This window comes from Oryzias latipes, chromosome 19 (assembly GCF_053564925.1).
Source record: "Oryzias latipes strain Hd-rR chromosome 19, Olatipes_Hd-rR_3.1".
Lineage (NCBI taxonomy): Eukaryota > Metazoa > Chordata > Actinopteri > Beloniformes > Adrianichthyidae > Oryzias > Oryzias latipes.
This window is the reverse complement of record NC_136255.1, coordinates 15,608,962-15,621,581: the sequence shown is the minus strand read 5'-3', so window position 1 is coordinate 15,621,581 and position 12,620 is coordinate 15,608,962. Positions and strand designations below refer to the sequence as shown.

Genomic DNA, 12,620 nt, shown 5'->3' with positions numbered 1-12,620 from the left:
CCACCAAATAACCTGACTGAGTTGGAGGAAAGAACTCCAGAACAAATATGCCAACCTACACCTCCCAGAGGGTGGTAACGCACTAGGCTCTTATCCAATCAAAAGGTCAGAGCAGAAACAACGGATTATGGTTAGATGAATTTCTGAATGTATAGCTCTCTTTATTTGATTGGATAATCATAAAGTTCGGTGTAAAGAGTCTTGGACTCTGCAAAGAACAACTCACATCACTGTTGATGTTCTGGAGACCAAACGGAAAAAGTCCCACTGACGGATGTCATCATCTAAAAATCGTGATGCAAGAAATTTTGCAAAATAATGGAATGTGCTAAAATAAGCATGTGAAAGAGTTTTTCTTTTGTAAAGGCCCGTACACACCGGGACGAATATTCGCCAGGCGTTATTCGCCAGCGTTTTTCGCCACGTTTTTTGTGTTCACACCCAGGCGATTTTCGCTGACGATGAGCCGAGCGAACATGCAATTTCCTTCCCTGACATTAGATGGCGCTTAATGTAAACAGAAATACTCCTGTACACAAGGTGGCGCTGCGCAAATTTACGCTTCTTAAAGTCGCTTTTCACTCAGAAGAAGAGAGCAAGTATTTACGCGCTTGTCAGAATCATACAAAGAAAACATGAATATTTCAAGCATCAGTAGCTCCAACTGGTACTTGGTAAGGGGATATTTAAGAATGTCCGTCATTATTTCTTCGCGGCTGTGTAGACGCTACTTGGCGTCTAACTTCTTCGCTGGTATGTGTGCTCAGCAAGGCAGTTTTGTGTTTGAGCGCCCCCAAGTTGTGTTTTACTGTAACTTCAGAAGCTCCAGACACGTGTGCAAAAGCGCCATTCTCATTGGTCGAATAGATTTCGACGCGACGCGTCGAAAAAAAAAAACGAACCCGAGGCGTTTTTTTTTTTTGACGCTTTGGCGCTTGGCGTTTTTTCGCCTCGGTGTGCACACTCACATTGGTGCCCTTTGTTTAGTCACGAGGCGTTAAACGTCGGCGAAAATCGCCGGCGAAATTCGTCCCGGTGTGAACAGGCCTTTAAACTCAAATCTTTCAAGTAAATATCTTCTACAAGCTTATATTTATTTTGGTTGTTATTCAGAGCAATTACTAAAGTTGTGACACAACCCAGCAATGTTTCTAGGGCAAAAGCTTCAATTTCAGACCATGTCGGAAAATGTGATTATTGCAATTGACAGGCACATCACGAATTCCATTGATGCCCAAACAGAGGGCAAATGATGTTAATTCAAATAGAATAATTGTTGGGAACAGAATGATGAATGAAGCAGTGAGAGGACCCATCAAGCAGACGTTCTATCATAACGTGACCTTGGACAGAAGAACTATAGACTGCCTCACTGTTGTTTTTTAATGCTTGTTCCTTAAAATACTTGCAGAGTTCCAACAGTTGCTAATCATTGATACCAACAAATCTACTGAAACTGTTTATTTTTTCGACATTTAAAAAGAAATATGACATAAATGTTTTGATCAGCCACTAATGAAAAATCCAAATATTTATAATGAACCTCTATTACGGCTCTGTCATGCGATAAATATCTTGAGCAATTCATTAATCATGACCTGTAATTAATTCATCTAAATAATCTATTTTCATCTAACTTTTTATTCAAAAACCTCATATCAAAAAGTCCACTTTTTCTAAAAAATGATCTAAACTTAAAAAATGTAATAAGAGTTTCTTCGTAAGCGACCATGGTAGAAGTGGGACAATTCCCTTTGAGGTGTGCATTTTTAGAGATTAATGGAAGCAACCATCTGACGCTACCAATATTTATAGATTAAAGATGACATTAACGCATTAAAAACAAAAAAAAATATGCTAATTTATCTGTAATTAATTGCCATTCATTTGACCCCCCCTACCTCTAGGTTACACACTTAGAGATTGACACAAAACCTTCAATGAATATGATCAGATAATCTTTTTTACATAAGCAACAATCTCACACACAGGCTTGCTCAAAATAAAATCTGAAGGTAACGAATACTTACTTTTCTTACCCCCCTCACCTTCTTTCCTGCATTGAGCCACAGCTCTGGAAGTCTAGCAGAACACGGTGCAAAGTGCTTCATAATTTTGGCAGGACTCCATGGTAAACATTGAACCCTATTGGGTGGCGATATGTCAACACCATTTACATTAAACTAAGAAACACAGAAACCACCATCACAGTAAAAAAAAAAAAAAAAATTCCCCTGCATCTCGTTAAAGCAGCCGTTAACCCAAATCCAATAATAAAGCAGTGTGTCAGAAGCCACGGCTATGACAGACATTAATTGCTGTATTTATTAGGGGACATTTTTTAAGGCTATAAAGGAGCGGTTTAACACCAAGCTCCCTCTACTGGTAAATAGCTCTTTGTGTCAGAATATAATAACTCTACGAGAAAAAGATGGCCCCACTGTAAAAGTTTCCCTCTGCTCAGCATGAGGTTAATGCTGTCCGAGAATCCAATGACATTACAGTGAGACACTTTGTTTTTTACCATCTCCTCCCTCATAATTTTTTCTCGCTGCCTGTCATGAATACTACATGCGTTCATGTAGCAACGAAGGTCAGAGCTGGGGGATCCTCCAGAGCAAAGCTGTGTGAAAGCTCATTATATGGTTCCTAAGGCAGATTTGGTTTTGCGGCTCATTGGAACTTCTCCCTATCATGGGAAGCACATGCCTCGTGCACTTTCAAAGCTCCTCCGAGAAGCCGCGAACGATAAGTAGCTGCGGATACTGACAGATCCTTCAACGTCAGATAAAAACCAAACCCTCGTTAGGACTTAGTAAATCCATTCCAATCATCTTTTGATCTATTGTAAAAACTTTCCCAGTGGTCTTTTAATTATGATTATTTCATTTTTAGCCAAATTCAAAAAACTTGTCAGAAAATTTCATTTTCTAGGACATAATTTCTGAGTTATTAGTTATGGGCGGTGAAAGGTTTTGATACTAAATTAAGTTTTTTTTATGCATTTATATTATATTACACTTTCATACTTTGTTGTTAACACATTGTTGAATGCATTGCTACATTAACCCAATCTAATCAGCACTTTTCCACTGTAAAACAAAGCTATAAATGTTCTTGTCGGCAGTAGCAGGGGGACGGACACTGACCACTGAGGTATTAGGGACCATGGGGTCTGAAGCCACACAGGGCCCGCCTCGGGGGTATGCCTGTGGAATCCATTTTACAGGGCATTGTTCCTCATGGTGAAGATCCAGAGTACTCAGTTTGAGTTTGATTCAACTTTTATAAATGGATTCAATTCCAATTGAGTTTTTTGGTGGCTTTCTTCCCTTATCAACAAACACACAGAGGTTAGTGGTTGGTGCGGAGCAACCCCGTCCACCCCTTCCCCTCCCGTGGCTGGGAGCTCAGAGCAGGGAGCTCGCAATGTCACAAGCACAATCGTTTTCAAGTGGAATTTCTTTGTCTGCTCCTTGATTTACAACAATTTGAAAAAGGAAATCCTCAGAAAGGCAAATTTAATCTTAATTTTCTTCACATATGTCCTCCATTCTCAGAAAATGCAACAAGCACATGTTAAAAACACAAAAAACATGTTTATTTTATTTTATTTGCTTTAAAGGTATGTTGCCAGTCTTTCATCACAATAGAAACTTCATTCATGTTACAAATTAAGACAGATGTAAACTGATGTACTAAAATGATTGAGTTGATCAAATATATGTTAATCTACATATATATACATATATTTGTATATGCATATATATTTTTATATATATACAAGACAAGCAGAAAGAGATTTAGCCCTTTATAGCCGTCAAATTACAAAAAAAGTTGTTGATTTTATATTGACCTTTTTTGTAATTTGACGGCTATAAAGCACTCCGCTCCTATTGTCATAAAGACATTTTGGCCCAGTTTCTTCAGCTCCAGTTTGCAGTTATTTCAGTTCATGCTCTGTCTGCTGATCCTGCAACAACATTTCAATCAACTCGATGTCAGCACATTGACTGGATGATTGTAGCTGTTTGAATTTCTTTAACCTTTTTTCATGGCTTTGCCTCAGCGTCAGGATCTCTGTGTCAGCCAAGCCTTTAGATGTTTGCCTTCAGAATATTTTGCTGTACGGACAGGCAACTCAGTGGCTGCAGGTCATAGGGCTGTCAAACAAACCACAGGTTTGTTTTACTTCCTCAACACCATACCAAAAAAATGAAACCCCCACCTTTTTAGGAACCAAGAACATCCCTAATATTCTTCCGATGTTGCTCTCCTTTTTTTCTACAAATCATGGATATTAAGTAAAAAACTGAAAAAACTTTGTGTTGTAAGGATGCTAACAGTAAATATGTAAATAATGACGTCAACATGAGTGCTTCTAACCCACCTAAGAAAGCTGCAAGGCTGTGTTTTTCTTTAACACACAGTGAAAAGTCAATTTCAGTGCCATTCCACTGTCTTTAATGGGACATAATGCAATTAAACAGAGCTGGGTACTTTTCTTATTAGATTTTTAGAAAGAAAACATTGGCTTTTCAGCTTTCCAAGCATATAGATTTTAGTAGAAGTCAATAAAGTGTAAAGTTGTTTGTTCTCAGTTTATTATCTTGTGTGTTCTCATGAGTAATTTAAGCTCTCTGATTTACTTGATCTGTAATTTGTATGCACAGATCCATTTTGTTTCCCTGTAGAAACTTTTCGACTTAAAAAAAAAAGGATATGTGAAGGTTTGTCGATTTCCCCTTTTTAATTTGAACACACTTGCTTGTTGGATTCTCACAAAAGCAATCAGCAGGCGTCAGTTTAGGCCCTTAAATTACAATATACCATACAATCCCACCTTTTGTGTTTGAAAATGTTAGAAAGCAGACTTTAACGGGGCCAGGTTGGTCAAGGTTTTCCTTGAACCTTCTCAGCTGTCTGTGTTTTGAGTCTGCTTAAAAATACATCAGTGGTTTGCCTTTCAAACCAAACTCTGACGGATGCGAACAAAGATCTGACAGCAGCGGACCTTCAAGGGGGCCAATTTGTTAGATATTCATACAGGCAGGAAGTGACCTGTCTGCTTCCTGATCAAATAGGTGCCAATTAGGAAACATGTTGCATTTTGCCCTCACTCTTGCAAAAATAAGGAAGAAAAATCAGTCTAGACACAAGTACAAGACAGGATTGTAAGAAATTAAGGAGAGCTTGTTTTAAGCTTGTTGTTGGTGTTTTTAACATGTTCTTGTAGCATTTTTCTAATGGTGGGGAACAAATATTTAAAAGAAATTAAGTTTAAAATTGCATTTCGGAGTATTTCTTTATTCAGATCGTTGTGAATCAGGAGCAGACGAAAACATGCAGTTGGAAAGAAGTTTGTTAAGTAGAAAATACACTTGGTGGGCCACAAACTCCCTCCTGCGACAGAAATTTCTAAGTAACTACTGAGCCTTTAAATTGTTTTTACAAAGAAATCCTTGAAAAAAATATATTCAGTGCTTTATCATGGCCCCTATAAGACAATGATGAACTGGAAGATGTTAGAGTGGCTTCAAAGTTCTTGTTAAAAAGTACCTAAAGCCTGCAAACCTAAAAAAAATTAATGCCACTTGAGTCACTTTTTAATACAAATCCAAAACCCATTAGAAAATCTCTGAGAGAATATGTCCAAAAGGAAAAAAAAAGGAGAAATTGTAACATTAGTTGGAGCTCTTCGAGCCTGTATGCCTCTTTCCAGGCATAAAGTAGATCAAAAATTGACTCTGGCCTTATCCCTTTCTTTGTAGAAGGCTTCCCAGCTGAGGAAAGTGGCTTATTCCATGGAGGAAAATCCATAAACCCATAAAGCTTTTGCTTTTGACTGCAGGTGTGGAACACAGGACTTTGGGGAGAGCAGGAGAGAAGAATTCTTTTGTAAAAAAAACAACAAAGAAATACAAAAATTTGAATGAAACCTAGTTTTCCTTGCGAAGAGTTTGAGACATTTATGTTGTGGCTTCAATAATCAGTCATGACTGCGTGTGATAATGCAGCATAGCAGATGGAGGCCAATGCGTGAAAAATGTTCAGAATTCCAAAGAATAAGAAAATCTGGTTCCTTCAGCAGAATATGTGTCTGCATGATGCATCATCCAGCTCCTATAACCACATCAGAGGACAAAGCATGAGCGTAGAAAAACTGTGGCCATCTGTCTTTGTCCACAATTCTGAGACTACTCTGAATACTACCGTCCTGAGGTCGACATGTTTGATAAATGATGACATCTTCATATTTATTACGTTTACGTTGCACAATATGAAAACTGACCTTTGTCCAGATTGTTGAAATCTCACAGTCTAAACACATTTTTATTCCTTAACTGCAAACTGTCATGGTCAACAATGTTCTTAGGTATCTTAGTGCCTGTCCTCTTACCAACTACACTTTTTTCTGTGATTTATTCAAACTTAAATTGTTTAAAGGACTTAAAAAACAATCTAATAATATTGGATAATATATATTTATAGTGGGTTTTTTTATGTGTGATGGTCTTTATCTTGCTTTTTAAAATTAGAAAATGTTTTTATGTAAAGCACTTAGAGTTACATCTGTAGGAAAAGTGCAAATATAGTTTGTTTGATTTGATTTTTATTTACATTAAAAACTGTATAAAATAGAATAGCAACACCAACTCCACAAAAGCATGGACAAATTCAAAAGCAGTAATGAGAACACAACTCTGGCTGGCTGACTAAAAATGTTGAGTGATTTGGTAAAGTTTTTAGATTTTACTAAAACAACTCTAAGATCTAAGTGTTGTAATAAGCACAAACTGTAAACCATTATTAGAAAGATGAAAATGTTCACATATTACATTTACTTGTCACTTTTTGGGACCTGTTGATGTTTTTTTAATACAATAGCTAATAAAGAAACCATATGGCAGCAAATAACTACATTTAGATATGTACTTGAAGAAAATTTGCTTGGAGTAACTTTAAAAAGCTTCTCAATTGTTATTGATAAAAAATATTAAAATATGCATGCTGCTAGGATATTTATGCATTAACATTTCTGCTTACAGAGAAAAAAGGTAAAAAAAGACCTCAAGTAAGCAGTGTAAGACAAAACTGTGCAAGAAAAGAACAAACAGTCGCTCTATATGAAAAAAAGACAACTGCACCTCAATTTACTTCCATATTATAAACTAATTATGGAGAAAGCCATCTTGATCATGTCAAAGCTGAGAGGCTGCGGCAGCAAATGGCCACACTGGAAGCGATTTTTGTCATTTATAGCCACAAAACTGTGGCTAAAATTACAGTAGAATTAATAAAATAAGACAAATGAAAATTGGAAAAAAAATTCTTATCTTAAAAGTATTGTCTTTATCTGCAACAGTTAGCTAAATAAAGAATACCGGTATATATATAGTCGGACGGACGGATGGATAGATAGAGAGAGAGAGAGAGATAAGCATGCTTTTTGGAGAAACTTATTTATCAAGCAATGACAAAAAAATACGACAACAAAAATTAAATAAATGTTAGGCATCATCAGTGGTTTCTTAATTAAGGGTGTATTCATACTGTTCACATTTGGTTCTTTACAGGTGGTCTGAATTTGTTTCCGATCGGACTGAGTTCCAGTACGCTCTAAGTTTTCTCAGTTTGAATGGGCTCCGTGCTCAGAGCTCAGTGCTCAAACACAAGGTTCAGGACTTGATCCGGACCAAATTAAGCAGTCTCTGTCTGAACTAATTGACTTTTCCAGACTGAATCCACTTCAAATTCCACCATCAACCATAGTGTTGTCACCAACCGTGACCTTTATAAGCAGAGTGAACCCCTCTTCTGCTGGTTTCTTCTACACACCGTTCCAAAAAAAACCTTATATCATCTCAAAGCAGTTTCTTGGACCTGGCAGTTAAATTCAAATCGCTCCAATAGCCTCTGCAGTTACCAGATCTAAGTCCCACCAATACACCTTTGAGACTGGGAGGTTCACATCAGAATGTTCATTAGACATACACTGACACACAGCAGCTGTGTGACGTTACCTTCATGATGTGGTTCAAAAGCCCCTTAAAGCCATGCCACAAAGAACTAAGGCAGTCTGAAAGGCTAAACGTGCTCCATAGCACGGTTCTTACTGTAGTACTTCAAAATTCTGGCTAAAATCTAAAACAAGTTTAGTGTATTAATTTAATTTACATTAGTATATTAGTAATTTTGAAAATGTATTACCCGCACATTAAAACAGGTGGTTTTGTGTGTTTTTGTCTCAATTAGGTAAATGAGGCTTTTATATTTACTGTTAATTATTAGTCTCTCGAGTTAAAAACTTGCTTAATTCAAAACATCTCTTGCATGCTATGTATTACTGTTTTATTCTTAAAAAAAGAAATAAAACATGTGCTTTAAAATAGCCCAAGAAAAACTGGATTCATATGGGAGTGCAGCCAACACATTTCAAGACAAATCTGTAGCAGTAAATGAAACGCTTGAACATCTGATTAAATATTCATATCCTAATGGCCTTTTCGGGGTTCTGATCCACAGGGGCACAAAGCGGTCACTGAAAGGAAAGCTCGTGCAAGAGCCTCATCAGACGAGGGAATGTGTTTTGGGAGGAGGCTGTTCATTCCAGAGGCTTCCCAAGATGAAATCCAAAACTCACGCAGGCCGATTCGAGAAGAAATATCTGAGGAACCTGAACCGTCTGGGCAGACGAGAGAAGAGCCTCTGGGATGCTGAGCTAAACTATGACCTGTCTGGGTGTGAAAGTCCAGGGAGAAAGTCAAAAACTTTCCCTTTTGTTGGGCAGGTCCAAAGAGTCCAAAGGAATGGGAGGTCAAGCATGACTACTTTTCAAATATACGTTTTCCCACGTGGAACTGCAACTGGCTGATCATTCCGCCTTAATGTACAACCAACTCTGCTCACCAGCTTCCTGAGCATTTAATAGTCAGAGGAAGTCATCTGGAAAATGTGAATCCATTCATACCAAAAAAGACATGAACTGCTTTTGACTTGGGATGGGTCACGTCACAGTGATAACGTCTCACTGGGCTTGGACACTGCTGGTATGTTTTACAACAGGCCGAAAATATACATGCAGCTCGGCTTTCATTTGTCCGAGGGTGCAGCAGGCAAGCTGTAAACAATGCTCACGGCAAAGACAGCCATGTTTACTGAAACCGTGCAGCCGGCTATAGAAAACACCAGCTGGAACTGACTTTCAACCATGGGAGGGAATCAGTCACAACAAAAAAAATCTTCCAACAAAAGAAATAAGACAGGCAGGAAGGAAAGACAACAAAAGTGCTCAAGAGGCGTCTTATGAAATATGTATGCAAACATGACATTTCATGGAGCTGAACATTTTTAGCTCTTCTTAGCCGTCTTGGATGGGTTTATGAGCGACGTGTGGGAAGACAAAGTGGTGCTGCATAAAAGATAGCACTAAATCTTTACACTCATGATGGTAATCACAGTGTAAGAGGAAAGGGGAAATTATAACCCAAATTCCCCCAAAATAACCTTTTTCATAAATCTATTCGTCCATTTTCCAAATGTATTTAATCCCTTTTGGAGTCATAGGGTTGCTGGAGCCTATCCCAGCGACTGACGGGTGAAGGTGAGGTACACCTTGGATGGTTGGTCAGTCTATCGAAAGGGCCCTTATTTATTCTTCTTAGCAAAATAAAAGCTCAAGCTCATTTACTTATTGATTTTGTTCTCAGTCTTTGTTGGTCCCCATATCATGATAGTTCCATCTCCATGTTTGACTATATAGGTGGAGTTTAACAAAAATTGCTTTGTCTTTTTGCTACTTTACACTGATGCTACGTTTAAAGCTGACTTGGAAACACACATTCAAGCGACCACTTTCAATATAAAGGTCTGTGCGTTTCAGGCTACGCAAGTTTTTAAGTCTATTTTCAGGCTCTACGTACAAAATGCATGTCTACTGAACGCACAGATTTAGTAGTAATGTATGGGTAGTATCCTTTTCAAATCACGGAATTACCAACCATTTCAGAATTTATCATGGAGGGAAAATTGATCATCCCGATTTGTGCCAGGTGGGAATTAAACAACACCAAGTCTTTCATTTATCGGAATAGAGCTGTGAAAGAGGAAACCTGGAGTAAGATTTGCGAGATTCGCACTGCACTGTCGGTAGGTGCGCTAGTATCAGGTAACAACAGGCCAGTGTGTACATCATATGCTGAAAGCGCATTCAAGATTGTCGCTGGGCGTATTACACAGATGGATTTTTATTCTTAAATATATTTTTAGTTCTTTGTTTATTTATTTTTGATGGCCCACGATCTACCGTCACATCCGTCGTGATTGACGTAATAGGCAGCCCTGCTCTACACTAAAGAAACAAAGGTTCTCAGTAGAAAGTTCATTCTTAAGTTGTTTTTTTTTAATACACATTCTAGAAAGTGCATTTATTGATGGTTTAAATGCTTTTTTGTATTCATCACCAGTTCTGTATCTTGTTACAAATCTCTCTCACTGGCCTGCAGGCATTAATTTTACATCATGTATTGATTACTGTGTTCTTATGAGGTTTGCTTTTTTACCTGAATGTTGAGAACTGCTGCAAAAAAAGATATGTTCACTTTGGGATAGACTGGAGCACAAACAGATTGGAGCTTCTCTGTAGTTTTAAGGGCCATTAACTAAAACTGCTTCCTCTATTAATGTGACGCTGTTGGCTCCAATAACAGTGAGAGTGACGCCGGTACATTTTCTGTCAAAGAAGATTGTCTTTGACTTTCCGAGGCTCAAATGAAGCGGCCATGATAAGGTTTGGTGAGTCGGCGCCCGTGGGAAACACATATCAAGACGAATGTCTGATGACGGTGATGACTGTTACTGAATAAATGAACATCCGATCCTGGTTTAAAGGATTTTCCCTTGCTGATAATGAATTCCCAGGCATCTGACTGTCGTGACTGAGTAGACCAAAAAAAAAAAGAATCTACCGCAGCATCTTCATACCACTTTATTACACATTGTGTTTGGGATTGAGGTTCTTGTTGAATCCCACCTTGAGGGAAATAAATATGGTGTCAGGTGCTCTTGCCCATTAAAATACAGAAAAAGACACAGGCACCTTTGCTCTTAAAAATGTCCCCTAAACTCATATGAAGACATGTCTTGGTTTGCTGCTGGGATGTCGCAGCTTTTAAACAAAATTTCTAAACATTTCACCCTCAAACAAACAGTAAACTTTTTTTTTGTTTTTTTTTATTTGCTTACCACCAAAGCAGCCTCATAATTCAACAGAGAAACTGAAGCATTTTGGGATTGATTAAACAATCAGCAACTGGACACAGCCAGAAAAAAACTTAAAGGCTGCCAATGATGACCAGACGCTTACGCAATCAATACTTACAAAGCTCTTCTAAAGCACCACAGAACAAGCGTACTCTTGTTGGAATAGAATAGAGTAGAATAGAATAGAACTTTATTGATTCCTCAAAGGAAATTTACTTTCTACCACAGCTTTATTAAAAACAGCAGATAGGTAATAAATACTAGACAGTCGCACTGCTTTATTGAGGTAAAATGAATTTCTCAGTTTATATGGTACATAGCACATACATGTGTTAAACATCTTTAGGTTCCAACTACTTAAAAAGATTTTTTTTAAAAAGGATGTAAGGAAATGAATATAAATTCAATGATAGCATCAAAAAGGGGGTTATTTTCATATTTATTTTTGAAGGTAGTGGCGAGTTAGAAGATTTTGGAAGGGTGGCAATCATGCGAGCGTGTTATAAATGTTCATTTTTAATAAATTTTGCAATGCTTAAAGAAGCTTCTATTGATAATTCTTTGTCAGCAATGATTCTAATATTGGCTCTAAAATGGGGGGACAAAGCTTTTTTTGGGGGGAGCGCTACCCCCTTTAACTCCGCCCCTGATTATCATTATTCAAAAAACAATGTTTTTTTTAAATATTTGAAGTAGAAGTGTTCTTGTTATGTCTTCATGATTAGCTGTCAGAAATGCAAAGCATCACCTCTTCTCACCTCTTACCTTCAGCAGAGTGGATCTTCTGGCTCATCAGCAGGGAGACTGTGAATGCCTGAAGTGCTGTCACAATTACAAAGTTCCTGCTCATGATGCTGACGCGTGGACGGCGAGTCTCTACTGCAGCGCGACCATCATCCAGTCCCAGTCCAAAAACAGCTGATGCGCAGGGGGCCTCCCCCCAAAAATAAGAGCCGCTTCCTGAAATATGAGCAAGTCCAATTTCCACTGACAAGCCGAGACCATCTGGGGGCTTTTCCCCACTCAGCGCTGTCCAGATGGAGAAGCCGCCTCATGCACAAAGTGGGAACGGCGAGAGAAAGAGGTCCGGAACTTGAGGAAATGCGGGCAGATGCACAAGCTGCTGCGTTCTCAGACGCCCGGAGGAATGACATCCATTCCAGCGCAATTACCGAGGAGAACTGTTGTCTTATGAGTAGGAGCCATGTGCTTCCTAGTGCCGCTCCGCGGGGTCCTAAAGCCCGCCTATCCAGAGATGGATTCACAGTCAACGGGAATTAGGCGCAGCTTCCTGGCAAATATTTCAAATTAAAACTCCAGAAAAGCTATAGTTGATTAAGCGTCATTAAAACATTGAT

General features: G+C 38.4%; 1 protein-coding gene across 1 annotated transcript in view; it reads right to left on the bottom strand.

Annotated features, from left to right (window-relative positions):
- The window catches only part of adam12a (ADAM metallopeptidase domain 12a), a 100,443-nt gene extending 87,967 nt beyond the window's left edge, over positions 1-12,476 (bottom strand). The window contains exon 1 of the mRNA XM_011488263.4: positions 12,028-12,476. Coding sequence (XP_011486565.1) covers positions 12,028-12,112 — 85 coding nt within the window. The 5' untranslated portion in view covers positions 12,113-12,476. The remainder of the gene's footprint in view (positions 1-12,027) is intronic.
- Between the last annotated feature and the right edge of the window lie 144 nt (positions 12,477-12,620).